Source organism: Lynx rufus, unplaced genomic scaffold, assembly GCF_022079265.1.
Source record: "Lynx rufus isolate CCGP_SWC_20201006 ecotype Redwood Valley unplaced genomic scaffold, mLynRuf1.p SCAF_2, whole genome shotgun sequence".
Lineage (NCBI taxonomy): Eukaryota > Metazoa > Chordata > Mammalia > Carnivora > Felidae > Lynx > Lynx rufus.
This window is the reverse complement of record NW_025814834.1, coordinates 201,843,939-201,866,578: the sequence shown is the minus strand read 5'-3', so window position 1 is coordinate 201,866,578 and position 22,640 is coordinate 201,843,939. Positions and strand designations below refer to the sequence as shown.

The following is a 22,640-nucleotide window of genomic DNA, read 5'->3' as shown; positions in this document are numbered from 1 at the left end:
AGGTGACCCGCCTGTAATCTCAGGGAGGCAGGGCGAGGATGTGATTGAAATTGAGAAAACAGAGGCCTAATCAATTGCATTGTGCTCTATCTGAAGGGAACAGAAGGATGCACAGAAAAGGGGGTGCAAAGGAGAATTCATTCGGCTGAAGCAGAGGGAGGCACAGGGAACCAGCAGATACAGGGATTCCAGGCTCAGGTAGCTCTGGTCTCTGCTGAGGAGCAGTGAGGGCCTGGTAAACTCCAGGAGGTTCACTACCCTGCTGGGCCTTCACTGAAACTAAATGGGTGTCCAGGTACCAGGCATAGCCCCATTGGATAGACAAGAGTATTCTGGTCCTAGGAGAAGACTGTTGAGGCTACGAACGCTAATTTTGGGGTCAGAGGATCTGGTTCAAGCCCCCACTCAACTACTTAAAAGTATTTACTCCACCGTGCCTCAGTTTCCTTATCAGTAAAATGAAGAAGATCAATAGCCTCCTCCTCATGGGGTGCCGTGAGGATCAGATGACAGCACGCACTTAGCAGGACGCCTGGTGTAGAATAAATAATTCGTAAATGGTAGCGACAAAGAGAACTAACGTGAGTTGGGCATTTTATTGCCATTTCACAGGTGAGGAGATTGAGGCTTGGAGAGATTAATAACTTGGCCCAAGTCACAAAGCTAGTGAGTGGTGGAGGCAAGATTCACACCAGGCACTGAAGTTGCAAAGCTGGGCTCTTATCTGCTTACTCCAGGACAGGCAGAATCACTGGGCCTCCAGCTTGTGCGTCAGGCCCTTGTGAGTTTAGTCAGCCAGAGACTGGCTCTCAGGAAGCCATGGCCCGAGTTTGAGTGTGCAGAGCTAAGTGTCCTGCCCCTGTGACCACCTCTCAGCAGCCACTTGGCCTCTCTCCATCTTACTGCTCCCATTCAGCAGTCCCTAGCACAGGGCTGAGCACGAGGAACTCTCAATCTGCATTGGCCACCTTGTCCCCTTTTCTTAGGACACTCAACCTGGGGGCATTTCCAGGGAATCTTTCTACCGATATCTAGAGGGAGGAGGAGCCTCCAAATACCTACCTGGGGCGGATAAGATCACTTCCCAAAGCCCAGAGTCTAGAAAGATCATGGGCCTTGGTATGAGACCCGAGTTCAAGTCCCAGTCCTGTCACGTGCACCTGTGTGAACTTGGTACATCATGTAACCCCTGAGCCTCAGTTTCCTCATCTGTAAATGGGGGCTAATCATAGCATCAGACTCAGAACCGAATTAAATGAAAAGACGGATGTAAACACATCTGGCATGCAGCAGACACTTAATAAGTGAGTTATTATTATTACTATGATTTCTCCCAAGTCTGGCTGTGATCTCCGCCGGAACAGAGACAGGTCTTGTTCATGTTGGTTTTCCTGGGGTCGTGCCTAGCAAAGGGCCCTTCCCAGAGTTAATGCTTAGTAACTGTTTGCCAGACGCAGCCGCAGTTCCTAGCTCCCAGACTCTTTCCCCCATCCTTTCCCTCGGTAAGTTAGGGGTCAACAATTTCCTGATGGGAGAGGTGGGAACCCTTATTCCCTGTTCCTTTTGTTTCCACTTGGAGGCACATCAGCTGCCAGAGTCTCTCAAAGCTGCGGCAAGGGCATGGGACAATTCTTCACTGCACAGGTGCGTGGCGGGTTGTATAGCACCCCTAATCCCTGCCCACTACACGCCTGTAGGAGCCCCCCAGTCACTGTGACAAACAAAACTGCCTTCAAACCTCTCCAACATCCCCTAGCAGGCAGAGATGCCTGGAGTGAAATCCAAGGAGCTAGACTGGCTCTCAGACCTCTCCCTTCCCCTCCCTTCTGTGCCTTTTTGGGGAGCTGCAGAGAGTCCACTGTCTTCCCCATCGCCCCTGTCAGAGGAGGCCTAAGGTTCTGCTCTTGTGCCTGTGATGAATGGTGTATCTGCTGAAATCAAGTAAAGAATTAGCAAACCCACGGCACACAGATGGAAAGCCACTTCAGTAATGAAGGGGACATTTTGATCTCCAGTTGCCTATCTTCTGTTATCCATCTCTCAACGTGTCCTAAATTCACATGGGGACAAACATCAGGACTTTTGGGTATCCTAAAACACACTTTGAGTTCCTTGTGTTTAGTAGGCGTTAGGGCACTCTCTCGCCTTCCCCTCCTCCCAGCAGCCAAAGCAGTCACACTCACCTTCCTCTGGCCACCGTTTGCCCTAACAGAAGGGATTTTCATGGCTCAAGGATTCATATTATCACTTTTCTTATTTACAAAATCAATAAACACACATATGATTCAGAGAGGTGGTGAGCCCTCAGCAAGCCTCTCCCTCACCCTGGGCTTGGACCCCGGTCCCGGACTACAGTGTCCACCCAGCAGGAAAGACTTTCCCTGTCTTTGCAAAATACAGACACAAGAGAATTGAGTTGGAGGTGAATTCAGGGCGGGATGACAGGGTAAAAAAACAGGGATAGGAGGAAAATGAGGGAAAGGATATACAGTTTTATAAATAACTAGACTAAGTCTAAGCATTTCTGTTAGAGGAGAGGTGGGAAGAGAGTTGAGAGGTAGGGGTCTAAGTGGGAAGGGGGGAAACAGTGCTTGGGGCCAGAGTGAGGGATGATCTCCAGGCCTCAATTTACCCCACCTTTAAAATGAGTGGATTGGCCTCGATGGTGTCAGAGCAAGCAGGTTGCTCTGACCTGCTAGGACCCTGTAGGGTTCTAAGCCTGGGGCTTTGGGACCGGAGCCCTGGGGATTGGAAGGGATTGGTGGGTACCCTAGAAAGGTGACGGATGCTCAAACAGGTTATGTCTGATCCCCAGGCTGGTACTGGGGTTCTGTGGAGGTGAAGTAGTCCTCAAGGAAGGATTGCAGGTACTCGAAGGTAGGCCTCTCCTCTGGGTCCAGACGCCAGGTCTGCTCCATGGCCTCGTACAGGGACGCTGGGCAGCCCGGAGGGCATGGCATGTGGTACCCATGCTCCACCTGTTCCAACACTTCCCGGTTATTCATGCCTGCAGGGTGGGGCTCTGTCAGTCGGGGGATCTAGCCCCTCCGGAAGAGGCAACCGGGAGGAAGCCCTTCCCGTGACCACCCACCCTTCCACCTCCCCACCCCAGCAAACCTGGGTAGGGAACTCGGCCCTTGCTGATGAGTTCAGTGAGCAGGATCCCAAAGGACCACACATCTGACTTGATGGTGAATCTGCCAAAGAGAGCAGCCTCGGGGGCTGTCCACTTGATAGGGAACTTGGCCCCTGGAGAGATTGGGAGAGAAGGGAAAGTTATTGAGGGGGTCCCTGGGAACAGCTGAATTAAGAGAATGGCGTGCAGGGGTGCCTGGCTGGCTCAGTTGGAAGAACAGGCGACTTTTGATCTCGGGGTCATGAGTTTGAGCCCCACGTTGGTTGAAGAGATTGTTTAAATAAACTTTAAAGAGAGAGAGAGAGAGAGAGAGAGAGAGAGAGAGAGAATGTTGTGTTTAGGATTGGGGGCCCTGAATAGAGAGAGGTCTCTGAGCATTACAGAAAGGACCTGGTATGTAGCCAGCACTTACTATGTATCTAGTATAGTATTGGGTACTTCACAAACATTGTAATAATTCTCTTAATAGTAACAGCCAACACTTGTATGGCCTTTACTACATGCCCGCGCTGTTTGTTTTGTTTTGTTTTGTTTTAAAGTTTTTATTTATTTAAGTAATCTCTACATCCAACATGGGGCTCAAACTCATGACCCCGAAATTAACAGTCACATGTTCTTCCATCTGAACCAGCCAGGCCCCCCTGCCAGGCACTGTTTTAAAGTGATTTACATGCATTAACTCACTGAACCCTCACCAAAAAACCTATGACGTAGATACTATTATTATCCACATTGTACAGATTTGGAAAAGGAGGCACTGAGTAGTTAAGTAACTTGCCCAGATCACATAGCTTACAAGTGGCTAGGATTCGTTCCTGGGCATTCTAGTTACAGAGTTCCTATCGTTCCACTCTATTGCCTTTCACTTGAGAATTACGGCAGTGCCTGGTGTATATCTGCTGGCTTACTGTTGTCTGGATATTTTCATTTTATAGATGAGAAAAAACAGCTCACAGAGGTTAGGTGACTTGCCCAAGGCCACTCGTCTGGTAAGTAGAGGAGCTGGGATTTGAACTCAAGAGTTGCCTCTTATACTACATCAGGATGGGAGTACCCGGGATAGTCTGGGAGTGGGGGGAATCCCTGTGTATGTGGGGCCTTGCGGCAGCCCCTCGGTATAGTAGGGAGTTCCTGGAAGGTAAGGAGAGACAGGCCACCTTGCCGGGGGTTGTACTCATTATCCTCAATGAGACGGGCCAGCCCGAAGTCAGCGATCTTGCACACCAGCCGTTCCCCAACAAGGATGTTGGCTGCCCTCAGGTCGCGGTGGATATAGTTCATGCGCTCCATGTAGGCCATGCCCTCAGCTACCTAGGGGGGCCAAGGTATGGATAGAAGGGAACATTTGTGTGTGGCTTGCGTGAGAGATCATTTGAAAAACCCACTTTCCAGATGAGGACACTGAGGCTCAGAGATGGGCAGTGCTCTGCCTCAGGTCGCACAGATGATCCCGTGGATGGGGTTGTACTTCCAGGGATAGGGTAGGTGCTCGAGGGCACAAGGATTTGTGGAGAATTAATAGGGGTGGAGTCTGAGATAAGGGCTGCTGCCTTTTACCTGGGCTGCCATGTCCACCAACTGGGGCAGTGTCAAACCCTGGCCCTCCTGGTCCTTGAGGAACTCCAGCAAGCTACCTGAGGAAAGGAACTCAGAAAATCAGCTGCAAGACTACCGCGGGTTCCAGGCCAGCCTTCTCTCGCTTGGCCCCGCCCCCGTCCAGATCCCTTCCCACGGCGCTTGGCCCCGCCCCGTTCCCAGCCCTCTCACTTAGATCCGTCCCCACCCAGGATCCTGCCAGGTGCCTCAATCCCTCATAGGTCTCACCCAGGCCCAGGTCCCACAGACACCCGGACTCTGCCTACAGCTCATTTCTCGTCCTCCTCCGAACCCCTAGACACGCCCCAGATCCCGCCTCTTCACAGATTCGGTCTTTACTTGCCCAAGCCCCACCCACCAGCTGACACTCCCCGCCCCCCCCCCCCCCCCCCACCGCGGCCGAGGCTCCACCCCCCCAGACCTAGCCTCAGCCCCGGCCAGTCTACCTTGGCCCCGCCCCACTACCAGCACTCACGGGGTTTCACCCATCCCGGCCTCGCTCTCTGACTCTACCGAGTCCCCTGTCCCGTCGCGTCACAGATCGCCACTCAGGACCCTCCCCTAGAGATCCTTATTTGAACTTCCTCCCAAATCCCGCCCTCCCAGACTCCGCCTCCTGACCCTGCCCCTCACCGTGGCACATGAACTCCGTCACGATGTAGATGGGCTCCTCCGACACCACGGCGTACAGCTGCACCAGCTTGTCGTGCCGCAGCAGCTTCATGATCTGCGCCTCCTCCAGGAAGGCCTTCGGGGACATGGTTCCCGGCTTCAGCGTCTTCACCGCCACCTTCGTGCTGCCATTCCACATGCCTGCCAGGTGGCCGCGGTTCGTCAGCACCGGCTCGCCGACATCCCAAGCCCTCGCCCAGCCCCCGGGACCTCGGGACCTGCGTACCCAGCCACACGTCTCCGAAGCAGCCGGTGCCTAGCCGGCGCTGGAGCGTGATGGAGCTGCGGCTGATCTCCCAGGCGTCCTTGGCCAGGCCCATTGTCTGCGGCTTCATGGTGGTGCAGGCCGCTGTGAGCAGGTGGCATAGCCCATCGTTCACCTCTGAGGAGTGGGGTGGGGGGTGTTGAGGGTCACAGGCAGGCCAGGATGCCCCACACATTCCTCATCCCATCCCAGGCTCCCCCCAACCCCCTCTGAGATCAGTGGAAAGGAACTAGGCCACAGGTGAGGTCACAGGCTGGGGCAGAAGACAACCTGACCCACTGAGTAGGTGAACATGTTCCTGTCCAAGGAAGGAGGTGGCACCAAGAGGGAGAGATGATCCCTGCAGGGACGGGGTGGGGGTGGGGGTGTCCTTCCCATAGGAGGTGGCCTCCAGCTGGGCCTCCAAGGTTAAGGTGGGATTCTAACAGGTAGAAATGGAGTCAGGGATTCCAGACAAAGATGTGGACATGAGGCCTTCACCCTTCCATGGACCTCGTCTTTGGCCTAATCAACCAAAGCAGAAACCTGAGCATTGATTCCCAGCTTCTTCTCAACCCATCAGCCCATCCTGCAAGTCAGGCCTGTTCAGCCTCCTACCCAGCTCGGACATTAGGGGGCACCCTTTGGACGTGGACAGCCTCACCCCTGTTTCCTCTGGAATCCTACAGAGCAGGATCCTGGGCTGGAAACCCAGAAACTGGGGTTCCAGTTCTGCCCCAGGCACTACTGCTTTGGGAGCCCCTTTCCTTCTCTGGGCCTAATTCTCAGCGGGTTGGTTCAGGGATCCGAAGCACACACCAGCCCTGAGGGCCAGCCTCACCAACGTAGTGCTGCACCAGCTCCTGCACTGAGTTGAACTGGGCCCGTGTGGTGATGTAATAGCCACCCGTGTCCAGCTTGCGGATTTTGTAATGCTTCACATGGTCGCCTCTGGCCTCGTCCCAATCTCGGATGGACAGGGAGTAGGCACCTGTGGGAAAGGGTCACCTTCAAGCCTGCTCTCCTCCCCACTCCTGATCCGGGAGCCTGAGAGGCTCAAATGCCTGAGGACTAGGAATGTGGATGGCCACATCCCTTGAACCCGGTCCCAGTCTTATCTCTGCCCCCCCATCCCTGTCCCAGTCTGGGCCCTGGGCCTTGACCCAAGCCTCTCGCCACTTCTCCTAGCCCCACCATAATAGCCCGGCTTCCCAGTTGCCCCTTCCCAGGATCCTACCTTTGGTAGTCTCACTCTCACGAACGAGGAAGGCCCCCCGGGCGTTCCCCGGGGAGAGCAGCTGCCTCTCCGCATCTTTCCTCCCGATCTTTCCAAAGTACCACCTGTTGGGAAGGGCCAGAAAGAGGCAGATCCACCCAGTTCAACCCCCAACTCGGCCTCCTGTGGGGAAAAGCCACCTCAGGAGCCAAGATTCCAGCTCCTCACCCATGAAACGGGGCTCATACACCTGCTTTGCAGCCTGGTCATGAGGAGCATGGAGACAGGAATGTCGAATTCTTGGCTCACAGGAGTGCCCAATAAAGGTTAGGCTTCTCCTCATTCTCTGGGTTTCTCTTCAATTAAAATCGCGAGGACCCCAGTCGTCCGTGACCTCATCAGGGTGCCACCAGTCCCTTAATGTATCTCACTACTGATCCTCTAGGGGCTCATTTTGCAGATGAGGAACTTGAGGCTCAGAGAGAGGAAGTGATCTGTCCATAGGACTGGCTGATAAGTCTACCTGCCCAGCCTAGTTCTTTTCTCACTACCCAGGCAATCTCTCAGATCCTTCTTCCCACACTCCTCCCTACCCCCAAACCCTTTCCTCCTGTGACTTCCACACGACAGCCACTCCTGCTTTTCTTCCCCTCTTTCTGACTGCTGCTTTTCCTCCACATTCTTAAATTTGGATATTCTTGGGGCGCCTGGGTGGCTCAGTTGGTTAAGCGTCGACTTCAGCTCAGGTCATGATCTCACGGTTTGTGAGTTCGAGCCCCGCGTCGGGCTCTGCGCTGACAGCTCGGAGCCTGGAGCCTGCTTCCGATTCTGTGTCTCCCTCTCTCTCTCTGCCCCTCCCCCACTTGTGCTCTGTCTCTCTCTGCCTATCAAAAATAAATAAAAATGTAAAAACAAAATAAAAAATTTTAAATTTGGATGTTCTTCTAAGTCTCAACTTCAACCTCAGGCCCAAGCATTCCTGCTCTCTCTTGGATATTCTTCCTGGGACCAAATGATAGCTTAAAAAAAAAAAAATTGGCGGGGGCACGTGGGTGGCTCAGTCAGTTGAGTGTCTGACTTCAGCTCAAGTCATGATCTCACAGTTCATGAGTTCAAGCCCTACATTGGGCTTGCTCCTATGAGTTTAGAGCCTGCTTCGCATCCTCTGTCCGCGCCCCCCTTCCCCCTCCTCTCTCTCTCCCCGTCTCTCTGTGTCAAAAATAAACAATTGGAAAGAAAATTTTAAACTTTATTTATTTTGAGAGAGAAAAAAATAAACAGAGCACACAAGTGGGGGAGGGGCAGAGAGAGGAGACAGAATCCCAAGCAGGTTCTGCGCTGTCAGTGCAGAACCTGACATAGGACTTGAACCCATGAACCTTGAGATCATGAAGTCAAGAGCTGGAAGCTTAACCGACTGAGCCACCCGGATGCACCCCAAACTGCAGTTTTTAAAAAATGTTCATTTTATTTTTGAGAGAGAGTGAGAGAGACAGAGTGCGAGCAGGGGAGGGGCAGAGAGAGAGGGAGACACTGAATCCGAAGCAGGCTCCAGGCTCTCAGCTGTCAGCACAGGGCCTGACGTGGGACTCGAACCCACGAACTGTGAGATCATGACCTGAGCCGAAACCAAGAGCTGGACGCTTAACTGACTGAGCCACCCAGGCTCCCCCATTTAATTCTTATAACATTATGAGGTAGGTACTTTTGTTACACACACACACACACACACACACACACCATTAGACAGATGAGGAAATTGAGATACCTAGTGGTTAAGCAACTCACCCAAGGCCACACGCTCTTCAGCTGTGTTGCCAGAATAGGAACCCAAGCTGTCTGCTCAAGAGCCTGCACTCTTAACCACAGCACTGCTCTTAACCATGACACTGTAGTGAGTGAGCTCAGAGCTTCGTGACACTGCTTTGAGGGTGTGGACACAAGCGTGAACCCCCCAAACCTCCTACCTTCTGCATCATCACCCGTTCTGTCCTCCATGACTCCTACCACTTCGCCCAGATGAGGCCTCACTCCTCCCCGAGCTCTGGGCCCCATCTACTCCCCTCTGCTCAGAGACATCTCTCCCCTACCAGCCAGCCCCCACATGAAGCCTCTCCATCCCACCAACCTCTACATATGCCCATGTTTCTTCCTTCCCCCCAAAACTGTTCTAAGCCCTAACTTGCCATCAACATTCTGTTATATCTCTCACCTCCCCTTCACTTGATAAAGCACTTCACACTTGGGTCTCTGCTTCCTCACCTCCTACTCCCTACCAGGCCCTGCTGTCTGGCCTTCGCCCCCCTCTTCACACAGAGAGATCCCTCACCAAGGTCACCCCCATTGCCAAACCCAGTGGCAGCCTCTGACACTCCCTTTCTTGTTTCCTGCAATCTTTCCTCCACCCTCTTGGCTGTTCTGACTTGGCTTGGCCTGGTTTTCCAACAGCAACTTCTCCTTTAAGGCAGCTTTCTCCAAAGTTGGGTCCCAGGGCCAACCTCTTTCCCACTCTCCGTCTCTTCCTTCACCCTCCTATGCAGCTTTAATTGTCACCTCCATCCTGAAGAGCCCCAGATTTCCACCCCGGCCCAGCTGTGCCTCTGCAAGGGCCACAGCAAACGAAGAGCCTTAATGCCAACTAGGAAAAGATACCCCTTCCTCTGGGCTAATTCAGCAGCCTGGCTTGGCCTGGGCGGGGGCCCTCTCCTACAAAGCACAGCCTAATCCAACTCCTGGCAGGGTCCTCCACCTGGCTGTTCCTCTCTACGAATCTCACCCCAACGAGTCCCCCACCCCCAGAACCCAGGTACCTATACCCGCTCCCATGTTCCCCACTTTAGCAAATGGCACCCTCACCCACTCGGTTCCTCAAGAAGACTTTGGGCCATCCTTGATTCTTCCCACTCCCCATCACCCAATGTCAAATTAGTCACCAAGTCCTGGTCTCTCCAATCTTTTCTTTTCCCATATATGTATATATAGGTGCACATAGATAAAAAGTTTTTACGAGCCTCAGTTTTCTCATCTGTAAAATGGGGACAATAATAATATCAAATGTGTACTTGTGAGAATTAAATGCCTCAAGGTCGGTAAAGCACCTGTCATCACATCTCGGGTTATAATGGTACACCACGAATGATACTCCCCTGCCTCCTTTTTTTTTTTATTTAAAAAAAAAATTTTTTTTTTCAACGTTTTTATTTATTTTTGGGACAGAGAGAGACAGAGCATGAATTGGGGAGGGGCAGAGAGAGAGGGAGACACAGAATCGGAAACAGGCTCCAGGCTCTGAGCAATCAGCCCAGAGCCTGACGCGGGGCTCGAACTCACGGACCGTGAGATCGTGACCTGGCTGAAGTCGGACGCTTAACCGACTGCGCCACCCAGGCGACCCCTGCCTCCTTAACAGAATTAATTCTAAGTAGTGTCCCCTTGCAATTGTTCAGTGTTTTACAATTTTTTAAAGCGCGTGTCCTGTTGTTATCACGGAGAGTCAATATGGAGAATGCTTAGCAAATGCAGTCAGACTATCTGGGTTCAAATACCAACTCCACCTACTTACTAGCCATGTGAACTTGGGCAGGATATTTGATTTCTCTGTGCCTCAGTTGCCTCATTCATAAAACAGGATAAGATTAGTTCCTAACTCTGTTAATAGACAGAAAGCACTTTGACGAGGGCCCAGAACATGGTACGTGCTACATAAATATTGTTTACTGTCATTATCATCGCTGTTCTCTTATTCACAAAATGACCTCACAGAATTGTAAATAAGAAGATAGGCTCAGAGTGGGGCTGTGGCTCAGAGGTGGCCTTGGACTCCAGGGTCCTGTCCTGTCCATAGGGATAGCCACCCCCCCCCCCACACACACACCCTACTCACTCTTCAGCCTGGATGGAGTCCACAGGGGCCACGTAGTTGCTGGGAATGTAGCCAGTTTGTCCAGAGCTGAGAGACCGAGCTTCCCACCAGTCACCCTCACTGCAGGCACAGGACACAGGCTGTCAGTGGCAACCCGGCCCCCTGGAGCACCCTGGGGCCAGGCAGGGCCGTGCAAAAGGTCAGGTGGAGACTAGCCCTGCCAGCCCCTCACTGTGGACACACACACACCCCAGGGCTTTTGTCTGCTCTGCCCTCAGCCACTGCAGCTGCCCCAGAGACTTCTCCCTACAGAAGCAACATGTCTGGGGACACGTAGGACTCCTGGCATTCTCCTCTGGCTCCTCAGCTGGGCTGGGGTTTGGGTAGGCAGTGGACAGCTAATTCGGTCACTTACCCACTGAAAAATCCTCAACCACCCCCAATGACTGCATATTTCCTTCTGGATAAAATCCAGATTCTTCAACATGGCTTAAAAAGCACTGCAGAATCTGTTTCCACCCACTTCTCTAGCTTCTGCTCTCTCCATTCTACACCTCGTACTTTATAATCCACCTAGACTGAACCACCGGGTGGTTTCCAGAAGTCATCACGGATTCTCGTTCTCTCTCACTCTCTCTTCCTCTTTTCTCACCTCTTCCCTCAACATCTATTCATTTTTTCTAGTCTCACCTTAGCAATCACCTCCTCCAGGAAGCCTGCCCTGATCACTACTATCCTGGAGACCGCATATAGTGTTCTTTCTGTGCCCCTATGTTCCCATGCTCCCCCTACATAGCAGCAATTACTCAGAGTTGTTATTGTCGTGTATCTGTGTCCCCAACTAGGCTGGAGGTTTCTGAGGGACCAGGTAGGATTCTTATCTGGGTCGTGTTCCCAGCCCAGGCCATGTCCTGAGCTGGGGGACCTGGTTACTTACGTGTTATTCAGGATGTGGAACTTCTCACCCTTGGTGAAGGTGAGGTCATCCTCTGTCCGGGCCTCATAGTCATACAGAGCGGTGAACAGGGTCACCCCAGCCCCTGCAGAGTCAGGGCTACTCAGCAGAGTAGGGCATGGGACAGGGGACTCCAAGGTGACTGCACCCCCAGAATCCTGTTCCTCACACAGGCTCTATGCCTCCCCACTGCTGCAGTGACTGGTTCCAAAGGCCTTTGGAGTCCAGTGGATTTCTGATTTGGGCCTCACAGCTTGGCTCTGCGTGGATTCAGGACACATGCCCTCAAGCCCATCCCACCCGCCCTGGGGAGTTCCCAAGTCACCCACTCCTCTTCCCCGCCAAGACTTCCCACTTGGGTCCGTCATCAGGGTCCCTCTCTCAGATGGGAACAGAGCTATGTCTACCCTTGAAACTGGGTTTCTGAAGGTAGGCCTGTACACTCTCCCTCTCAGACTGTGCTCTGAAAGCCGGGCCGTGTTTCCCACGTCACACTGGAGGCTCCTAAAGACGTCTCCCTTTCCCCCAGGTTTTCCCAGGATCCAGGCAGCGCCTGCCTCCCACCCACCGGACTCACCTGAGATGCCCCTGATGACGCCCCCATCGAGGAAGGGGGTGCTGGTGGACTGAGTGGGGAAGTTGTTGTAGTTGGGGATATGGACAAAGGAGGACACAGGCCGGGCCTGAGTAGGGTCAGGGCCGTAGTGGTCCACAGCCCCACTGCCCCTGAAGTCCCCTTGCAGGCCAACATCCTCCTTGGTCCCCGGCTCCAACTTCTTGCAGAACACACAGCCCATTCCAGGTGCCCTGCTACAGAATGGGGCATGCCTCACTCTGGGGCCCCTGCCGGACGTGCTGCCCTATGCACACACGCGTGCACCCGTGCACACGCACACTCACGCAGGCATGCAGTTTCCCCTCTCCGGGTCCCCCCCTAGTGAGGGGTGAAGGTGGGGCAGGGCTACCTTTGGGTCTATCTCCCCGCTGCTTTGTTCGGAGAGAGAATGTATACCCTCAATGCGCTGCTTTGGGACGCTGCTGGGTTGATTCATTTATTTTTGCCTCCTGTTCCATCAACGTGTTGTGGTTTTGTGACACTCTTCAGAGTGCTGGTGCATGTGCGTCTTTTGTGCGTCTCTAAGTATTTGTGACTACACACATTTGTGGGTGTGTGTCTATATGTGTTTGTGCAGCCTCTTGTGAGTGTGTGTCTGTGCAGGTATGAGTGTGGGCGCGTGTCTGTGCATGTGATGGCTCCGGGTGTGTTCATGTCTCATCAGTTGCACACGTATGTACGTGCTTCTGTGCAAGTGTGTGCGTGTGCGTGTGTGTGTATCTCTCCGTGCATGCAGGTGGTCTGTGTGAGTAGGTGCCTCCGTGTCTGTGTGTCATGACCAGGTGTAGAGCCCTGCGCGGGAGCATATATGCCTGTCTGTGTGTGTCCGTGTGTGTGTGTAAGTAGGTCTGGATGTCTCTGGGTGTATATGTGTGTCTCCCTCTGGGTATGTGCATGTCTACGTGTCCAGGCGTATTTGCGTGTGAGCCCTGTGTGAGGGCTCTGTGTGTCTGCACCTGGAGATTCCCTGCGGAGGGGGATCAAGGCCATTTCCTGTTGTGGGTCCAGCCTCTGGCCTCTCAGGCTGCCTCTTTATGGTTCCCCCATCTGTTACCTAGCAACAGGGCCCACATAGGAGGAGGGGGCTGTGATGGGTTGTGGGGCTCGGGAAGGCCACCCCACCCCTTTTCCTGACCCTGAAAGCCCTCAGTCCCCGCTCTCCCCACTCACCCCTCAGGCCCCTACTCCTGGGTCAGTGGGGCTGCGGCATGGTCCTCGGGAGGGGCCAGAGACCTGAGGGCGAGAGAGAAGGACGTGGAAGACGGAGGCTCGGCCAAGGTTCTTGGAAGCCAGCTGCCCGATTTGCCCTCTTCGGGAAGCCAGGCCTGGGCTCTGTCCCGGCATGACTTCTGCCTTCATTTTCCTTCCTGCCGCCCCTGGCAAGCTGACACATCCACCCTAACGCAGGACACATCACCCACACCAACTCTCTCACACTCACATCCACCTGACACACCGGCTCACCAACACGGACAGTAACACGCCCCGGCACAGAGTCACACACCAACACCCACCGCACACACTTGCGTGGGCGTGCCCGCCAACACCAACACACTCACACGAACCAGCTCTCACACGAGCCCAAGCTCTCGCGCGTGGACACACACACACGCGCGCACACGCGCAAAGGCACACAGGCTGCCTCTCGGGTTGACAGACTCGGAGTCAGATGCTCATATTTTTGCGCTAGACTGGTCCCTCTCATTGGATTTCTACCGAGCGGTGCTCTCTCACTCATAGGCCCCCAGTCCCTGGCCCTTCCTCTGCACGATGCCCCCGCGCCCACCCCGGGCTCCGTAAACCCCCAGCAGCCCCAGGGTTACGTCTGGTGGCAGACTGAAGGGGGACACCTACCTCCAGAGCTGGTTCCTACCCCCACGTCAAAAAAGGCCCAGGTCACAAGCCAGGGCCACCAGGATCCCTTGGGGAGCCCCGAAACAAGCCAAGGCTTTCCCGGTAGCTATGTCCTCTGAGCAACAGGGCCGGCAGATCATTGAGCAAGGGCTCCCCACGCCCCGCCAGAAACGCTGCCATTGCAACACTTAGAGAGGAACTGCTGGGGAGAGGGCTCGGTTTCCTAAGATGTGAGAGGAATGGACAGTTGTAGGGTGGGGCCAACCCAGTGAACCCTGATTTCTCCCAGAGGGGCTGAGGACCTTCGTGACGGGTGCCCTCGTCTTGCCTTTCTTGACCCCTAAGTCCAGTTCCCTTATGGATAGCCTCCTCCTCTTCTCTCTGGATCCTGCCCCTCCTACTACTGAGCACACTCACCTCTTCCAGGAAGGCTTCCTGGCTCCACCAGATCCAGCTGCCTAGCCGATGGCTCTGTCACATCAGTGCCCCGACCCCCACTCTAGACCTACCAGCACCTCTCACTCTTCACCGTAACTGTTCTCCTGCGTGTGTAGGGGAGGGACACCCATCTGGTGAACTGCGAAGGCGGGCTGTGGTAAGAGCCCTAAAATAGCCCGTGCTCACTAAGCCATTGCTGCGGATCTTCCCCTCGGGACCCCTCCCCTGGGGCGCAACCACTGTGTCTGAAAGGCCCCAGGACACTGAAGGCTGGTCAGAGCTGGGGAGAGAATACAGGTAGAGGGTGAGGCCACCCAGGGCCCAGGGAGGGAAAGGATTTCAGGCACTGAGGGGACAGATGGGGACAAGATGAAGACAAAGGTTGCAGGGTGAGAATGGAGGTCTTCTCACAGGAAGACACACACACGTCTCAAATGGCACACGGGGCCTACGCCCAGATTCACACAGCCCTCCTGACACATTCTTGGACGCGCACATTACCTCGCCTACACACAGCACCTCACAGAGACTCTGAGCTCTTCTCCACACATACCTCTTCAAGGATACCCACTCCCCACGTACACACACCTCCGGCCCTCACCCATCTACGCACGCGCACACAGCCATACACACAGCCTCTCCACAAGAACGGCGTACCCAGAGTTTACAGCCCTCACTATGCACCAGCCACCGCGTTAAACACTTTACGTATATCCCCGCGTTTTATTCTCATAACACCACCACGAGATACTACTAATATCAATAAGGCAACCGACGCACAGAGAGTTTGGGCCCAAGGTCACACAACAGGATGAATCCTGACATTGGGCTCCAGCATCTGAACCACCTCTCTCCGTTGCCTGGTCACAGACACGGATAATTACAGCCAATCGTGCAAGCACGCACAGATGCACGGAGCCCCCAGAGGGACACAGATCTGCAGACCCCTCTCCCCAGTCACAGACCCACACAGAGCGCGCACAACCTCTTGGGTCCCCACATAGATACAAGGTTGCCACTTCCGACAATGCCCAGATAAATATTACCACAACATTTTTATTTTTATTTTGTTTAATTCTTTTTTTTTAAGGAGGCTCTACACCCAATGGGGGGCTCAAACTTACAGCCCCGGAATCAAGAGTCACATGCTCCACTGACTGAGGCAGCCAGGCGCCCTACCGCAACGTTTTTATTTTATTTTATTTTATTTTATTTTATTTTATTTTATTTTATTTTATTTTATTTTTGAAAACTTAAAAAAGATTTTTAATGTTTATTTTTGAGACAGAGAGAGAGAGAGAGAGAGACAGAGTGTGAGCAGGGTAGGGGCAGAGAGAGAGGGAGACACAGAATCTGAAGCAGGCTCCAGGCTCTGAGCTGTCAGCACAGAGCCCGACGTGGGGCTTGAACTCGCGAACATTGAGATCATGACCTGAGCCGAAGTTGGATGCTTCACCGACTGAGCCACCCAGGTACCCCCTACCACAACATTTTTAAATCAGCCTAATGGGAGCCCCAAATTCTGCATGACTAGAATGGGGTGGGAGGGGTGGTTTAGGAACCGTCAGCCTCTAGAAAGAGGCAGAGGGCTGTGTGGGCTGAGGAAGACGTGACAGTGAAGGGCGCAGGCAATGAGGAACAGCTCTCAGGACTTGGAACTCCCCGATGGGGACTGAAGCCCAGGGCCAGGCATGGCTCTCTGGGCACCAGTTTGCCAAGGGGTTTGGGGGAGGTGAGGTGAGGGGGCGGGGCAAGGGTTTGGCATCTGCACGGCCCAAGGCATTGAGGGGGCCACACTGGATGTGCCCTCACTCAGGAAGCTTTGTCAGAGGAAAGAAAGAAATGGGGGAAACCAAGAAAGAGAAGGCAGAGACAGAGACTGAGAGATACAGAGAGACAAGGAGAAAGACAGGCACAGACAGAAACAGTGCAGTGTGCTGGTACACTGATCTCAAAAGGAAAAACAAAAGGTCCTGATTTGTAGCATTTGCTGATTTCCATGGTATAAATATTCCCACCATGGCTGATTTCGAGTAGCCGAGGTGACTTCCTGAACACTGGGCTGGGAAGAGACTCACACAGTCAGCTCCCCAGAGCCAGTCCTAGCTGGCTCCAGCAGCCGGCTGACAGCAAGAAAGAAAGAGACAAAGAGAGATAGAAATGAGAAATAGAAAGATAACAGACAGCCAGAGACAGAAAAAGCGAAAGGTAGGAATGAAGAGAAAGACCGAGAACGAAAGATTCCAAGGCAGAGGGAAAGAGGCAGAGGAAGCAGGTTGGGTCCTCCGTGCTTGGGTATCTGCATACGGACAGCCCCTAGGACTCTCCCGCAGATCCTAACTGGTGCAAAGCCAAGGGTATTTGACTTCCTCGAAGTCTGGCTAATAATGATTATGCTTTAAAATGTCCAATTGATTAAACACTTACTCAGCGCCTGGCATTGTGCCAAGCAATTCCCATGCATGATCTCATTTGGTTACCTGAGGAAGTAGGTTTTATTACTACCCCCATTTTACAGATAAGCAAACTGAGTCACAGAGATGTTTAGTAACTTCCTCAAGATTACACAGTAAGTAAAGGGAGACTAAAATGCAACCCCAATCGATTTGGCTCTAATTCCACTGTAGGCACCGTTCCATTTTGTAGCCCTGGTAGAAGCAATAATGTGTGTCCCTTAATGAGCACCTACAATGTGCTGGGCCCTGTGCTACACGTTCTAAGTCCTCACTACAGCCCAGAGAGGCGAAGCCCAGGTTCTCTCGGACAGTCGTGATTTTCACAGCCGTAGAATCTGAACCCAGGCTTTTCTCTTCTCAGAGCTGAACTGGCTGCCTGCTAACACCAGAAAGGGAGCCAGCAGCTCAGAGAGGGGCCACAAGCATTCTGGCCACCGCAGGAACTCGGGTCGGTTTATGAGTATGCCCCTTAAACAGCTGGTCGACAGGAGTGTCTATAGCCACATCTGTGTCAAAATCAGGTTGTGGGTACCAGAGCTGAGGTCTATTCCTAGACCAAGGTGTTCCTGCCTTCAACACCTCCCTCTGTGTGGCCTTACCCGACTCTGTTCTTTTGCTTTTTTTTTTTTTTTCAATGTAAGCTCTATGCCCAACATGGTGCTTGATCCCACAACCCCCAGATCAAGAGTCACATGCTGTATCAACTGAGCAAGCCAGGCGTCCCTGTTCTTTATGTTATTAGCTCTGGGACCTTGGATGAATGATATAAGCCCCTCTGAGCCTCAGTTTTTGCATCCGTGCAGTTATTCGGAAGGCTTGAAGAGATGTGGCTCTTGACCAATGTGCAGTGGTCAAGTGAGGCTGAAAACCACAAGCAGCAAAGCTAGAAGGCCCCCCAGAGACCATTTATCAGTTCATCCCCCTCTAGTGTGTAGGGGGGGAAGTGACTTGCTCAAGGTCAAACAGCCACACAGGGGATTCAAAGCCAGGACCATTAATTCAGGTCCAGAGTTGAGTTCACACCGTGGCTGCATTCTTCAGAGCCTGTGCAGGAGGTCATGCTGTCCCTGACTCGTATACGTCATATTTCTAGCCCCTGGCCAACTGAACATACCACCCCTGCCATATGGCAGCTGGCCACGCAGCAGGGAGCCTGCCTCCAGCCTAGCCCTACTCCTGGACACAGGAGCCCCGGGCCCACCCACCCTCTCTTGAGGTCCACACTTCTCCAAGCCATGTCAGGGCTTTGATGTAGACACAGGATGTCCTGTTCCCCCCACCCCTCCCACCCCCCCCCAACCCCTGCCAAGTATCCAAGTGGGACCTGGAAACAGATTTAAGCTGAATTCTACACAGCCTGACAACTGGCTCGAGACATTGGGGAAGTTGGTTCACCTCTCTGAGCTGTAGTTTCTTTGCCTAGAAAATAGGAATATAAATCTCTACCTCGTGGGGTTGCTTCTGAGGATCAACTGTGAAAGCACCAGGCGCACAGCTGGTGCTCAGTGAACTTTCACTTCCGCTCCTTTCCCTTGAGGAAGCCCCTCCAGGGCCCAGGGAGGTGGAGCAGGCAAGGGTGGAGAAGAAAGAGAAGTTCCCAGGGTGAGGTGGGAGGGCTGGGCTGGTTCAGTCAAATGGGGGGGGGGATTTCAGAAAGAGGGAACTGGGACTTTGGGCAGCGGCCGGAAACCACCATCCTGCAAGAGTTCCGGCTACCCTTCAGGGCTCTGGGCCAGCCAGGGGCAGGACACAAGTCTTGGCCCCACTGAACCCCATCCCCTCACCAAGACCTGACCCTCCTGAAGGCTTCCGTCTCTCACCTGCCAAGGCCCTGCCCCCCCTCACTGAACTCCAGGGTCCTTACTAACCCCCATCTTTTTCACTGAGGCCTTGGCTCTCATTGAACCTCTAACCATCCCACACCTCCTTTCTTGAGGCCTTAACAACCCCCTACCTCTGAACCCCCAGGGCCTAAGAAGACATACCTCAGTCAGACTCTATCACCTGGTAGAGCCAGGTGGAGGGGGCGGGGGGGGGTGGATGTGGAGGAGGGGGCCTATCTTTGTCATACTGCTCTTACTCCACATGATCCTAAATGTGTCAGCTGAATTTTCTCCATGTGTGTGGGTAATGGTAGTTTCTCATCTATTGCTGAAAAGTCACCCACCAGCTTCTAAAATAAGGGTCTTTAGGGATTCAAGGTTTTGGGGAGATGGGAGCCATGGGTGGTTCAGGTTCATGCTGTCTTCCAGACAGGAAGCCTCCTTCCTGGTTCCACCTTAAACCAGCCCAAACCCTTAAACTAGGGGGTCTGCTGGCCTGCTGGTCTGCTTGGTGCACAAGGGGTCCTGGCTTCTCTTTCCCCAGCTCTGAGGTCCCCCCCTACCCAGCCTCCCAAGGTCTGGCCACTTCCTTTGCCACATTAGCCCCAGGTGGCTGTAGAGAACACCCTAACACCCACACGTATGCTCACAGGCTCATGCACATTCAAAGTCCAAACCATACTCACAAACATCCTGACACCTCGCTCACAGCTTCGGGCCCACTGGGGAGCAGGAACGAGCCATGCAGCCCAGGAACACCACACCATCTTCCACCATTCCCCAGTCACCCACTCCCCTCTCCACAGGGCTGCAGGGGATTTAGTAGGAGTGAGGGGGGGAACCGAGGCCTCAGCTCTGGCTACTTCCTTCACCACGTCAGGGACAAGAGGCCCTGGATTCGAATCCCTACTGCTGGCCCTGTCAGTCTTTCACTGCTGAAGCTCCATCTTCCTGTCTGTAAAGTGAGAACAGAGCCCTGCTTTTCCACGGCCCCACAGATGGAAGGATGCCTAAAGGCTCAGGGGTCACTGGGGGTGGCATCATAGGGGTCGGGGGACCGAACCTCAAACCTGCTCACTTTCCCAGTATGGGGCTTCAACAGATCCATAAACATTTATTTACTAGATGTCACTTGTGTGCTGCTCCCGGAGACCCTGTCAGGCTTTCCGTACCCCCTCCATGCTTTTGAGAAGGTGAAGGAAAGCATCCCCCTAGGTCAGTAATAATTCATAACCCCTCTAAGGACACTGTGCAAAAACTGCATTCTGCACCTGATTCTGGGGACTTGGGATGGATGGGGGGATGGGGGCTGAGTGGGGGCAGAGGTCATTCCCCGCCCCCCATAATTCAAATGAGGAAAACGAGGCCCAGTGAAGCCCTGTAACTGGCCCAAAGTCAGACAGCAATCAAGAGCCCAGTCTGGCTCAGTTCCCCCCGACTGCAGATCCTCACCCCAGAATGTCTGAACACTTAGCATCATTGCCTTACTCCTCTGTCCAGAAGCCTGCCCCTGACTGAGGACCCAAAATGGGGGCGGAGGGGGTACCAAAGGGGACTGCGTGGGCAACGCGCCCAACAGCAGCCAAGCGCTGGTCTCTCCCTCTCCACCCTCTGGTTGCTACGGAGACAGCCCCTCCGGGCAATCGCGGTCAAAAGCAGGATTTCCGTCGGGGCTGCCAGCAATTCCCGGATCCCGAGGGGAACGCGGACCGAGACCGCCACTGGGGGGGGGGGGCGGGGGGGGTGAGCAGGGGGCACCCAGAGGGGCCCATCCCTGCTGAGGGCGGGGACTTCCCCAGGAAGCCGGGACCCACGCCTCTAGCGCCTCGGAGGAGTCCCCTAGTCGTCCGGGACCCTCCCACCAGTGCCGGGGGCGGGAAAGTTTAGGGGGCTGCGATTTCGGCTGCCTCCCCGCCCTCTGGGCTGCAGGCCTCACCCCCGACTTCTGCTGATTTGGGATAGGGGGACTTCCTGGACCCCCAGAATTGTGCCCCACATTGTGCATTCTCCAGAAACGGTTCTCCTTGACCTCCTCCAGCAAACTCTCACCTGGTCCTCCCAGCACCCTCCCCCACCCCCAGTTCCCCGCTTCCAGACCCTCCAGCTTCTTCCCAGTTCCTCACTTTCAAGGTCCCCTCAGTTTATCCCCCAGCCCCTGTTGGGAGAGTCCCCTTAGTCCCTCTGCCCTGACTCAGCCCCCTTTCCAAATTCTATTACTTTCACTCTACAGGTTCCCTCCGTTTTCCCTACCATTTTGGGGGGGGGCGGGGAGAGGGTCCCTTCGGTCTGCTTTCCCCAATATTCCTTCAGCCCCCCCCCCTCTAGATTTTGTCAGTCTCTTTCTCCAGGTCTCCTCAGTTTTCCTCCTCAAGTCCTTCTCCGGGGGGCTGGGAGGGGGGTGAGGTCCCTTTGGCCCTCGGCTCGCTCAGCTCTGCTCAAGTTCAGCCTGCCTCGTCCAGGGCGCGGGCGGGTCGGAGGCGGGGCGCCGCGCTGCCCGTCCGGCCCCACCTGACGGCCGCCTACCTGGTCCCAGGGGAGGCCGCCTCGGACAGACCCCGGGAGAGCCAGCCGGGCTCCCAGCAGCCGCGAGTGCCGACGCCGTGGGGGGCGGGGGCGGGGGCGGGGAGCTGGGGAGCTGCCGGCCTCAGACCGCCGCCCGCTCTGGGCCCGGAGGAGGAAGCCGCCTCGGACTTCTCTTATTGCAGCCCTGCGGCGGCGGCGGCGGGGAGAACTCACAGGCCCGCCCCAGCCCCGAGCCGGCTGCCCGGGGGGGAGGGGCCCTCAAATCCCGGGCCCGCCTGCTCCCACTTCCCGCCTCCCCCGGGTTACCGGGGTTCGGCTCTCCCAGCCCTCGCCCTGCTCCCCAGCTCCTCCCCCAGACCCGGACCCCGTAGCACAGCCTCCCCTAGCACTGGCCCCTCCAAAGGAGCAAGTTCTTCACCCCCTAGAAGCACCTGCTCTTTTAGACTGATTGGAGTCCAGGTGAAGAAGCAGCTGTTCTCTATCACTGAAGCCCACCCCCCACCCCCTTTTGCAGCTGGGTAAACTGAGGACCAAATGCAGGCAGGCTTTACCCAAGTTCTCCACAGCCCGCTGACTTCAGATTGCTGTTACCGGAGCCACTGCGGATCCAATCGCCTTGACTTGCCTATCTCAGGAGCCGGAGACTTGGGGGCACAGGGATGTAGGGCGGTGGGGAGGGCGGGGACCCTTCTGGGAAACTGCTTGTCAGAGGAATCAGCCCTCAGGCCACACTGAGGGAGGGAAGAGTGTCAGCTTCCCCCAAACACCCAAGATTTAGAGAAACTTGAGTGTCACCCTCAGTTCCAGCCTTTCTGAGTAGGAGGGATCCCTGACCCCTACACACACACACACACACACACACACACACACACACACACACACGGGGTTGGGGGGGGAGAGGTTCAATCCTCCCTCCCCCCACCGTTAACCTCTTCAGCCTTAAACCAAGGACCAGGAAAACCCCTCCTCTTCTGGGGAGGAGATGTGTGTGGGAGGGCCATTTGGTGAAGTAGGTGTGTTCAGGATATGGTGGGAAGGCAGGGAGGGTGTGTGAGCCCAGGTGTGTGTGTGTGTGTGTGTGTGTGTGTGTGTGTGTGTGCGCGCGCGCGTGCGCGCGCTTGGGTGAGTGATTATAGGCAATGAAATCGATGACTGCAATGTTGGAATCAACAACTGGGACACGTTTTGCAGGCACATGTGTTTCTATGTACGAGCAGGGATGTGTGTGAATGATGTGGGTGTATGTGTG

At 54.5% G+C, this 22,640-nt stretch overlaps 1 protein-coding gene across 4 annotated transcripts; it reads right to left on the bottom strand.

Moving 5' to 3' along the window:
• Positions 1–2,235: 2,235 nt before the first annotated feature.
• FGR (FGR proto-oncogene, Src family tyrosine kinase) lies at positions 2,236–21,495 on the bottom strand. Of its 4 annotated transcripts, none has more exons than XM_047085692.1 (13): positions 21,392–21,495; positions 13,468–13,530; positions 12,259–12,491; positions 11,664–11,766; positions 10,748–10,846; positions 6,886–6,989; positions 6,490–6,639; positions 5,631–5,786; positions 5,366–5,545; positions 4,694–4,770; positions 4,294–4,447; positions 3,118–3,249; positions 2,236–3,007 (listed from the first exon to the last, which is right to left on the bottom strand). In XM_047085692.1, exons 3-13 carry the CDS (start codon positions 12,476–12,478, stop codon positions 2,799–2,801), a joined length of 1,584 nt encoding a protein of 527 aa, XP_046941648.1. In that variant the 5' UTR covers positions 12,479–12,491; positions 13,468–13,530; positions 21,392–21,495; the 3' UTR covers positions 2,236–2,798. The 4 variants fall into 4 exon arrangements, with proteins under 4 accessions (XP_046941648.1, XP_046941650.1, XP_046941651.1 ...); XM_047085694.1 differs by having other exon boundaries at positions 12,259–12,488; XM_047085695.1 differs by lacking the exon at positions 21,392–21,495 and adding an exon at positions 14,152–15,700 and having other exon boundaries at positions 12,259–12,488.
• Positions 21,496–22,640: the final 1,145 nt, after the last annotated feature.

Coding starts and splice junctions, on each gene's coding strand:
- FGR (XM_047085692.1), bottom strand. CDS start 12,478: ATGGGCTGTGTGTTCTGCAAGAAGTTGGAGCCGGGGACCAAGGAGGAT. Junction 6,990..10,747: donor GACTCCATCCAGGCTGAAGA/GTGAGTAGGGTG, acceptor CCTTCCCAACAG/GTGGTACTTTGGAAAGATCG. Junction 6,640..6,885: donor TGAGAGTGAGACTACCAAAG/GTAGGATCCTGG, acceptor CCTTTCCCACAG/GTGCCTACTCCCTGTCCATC.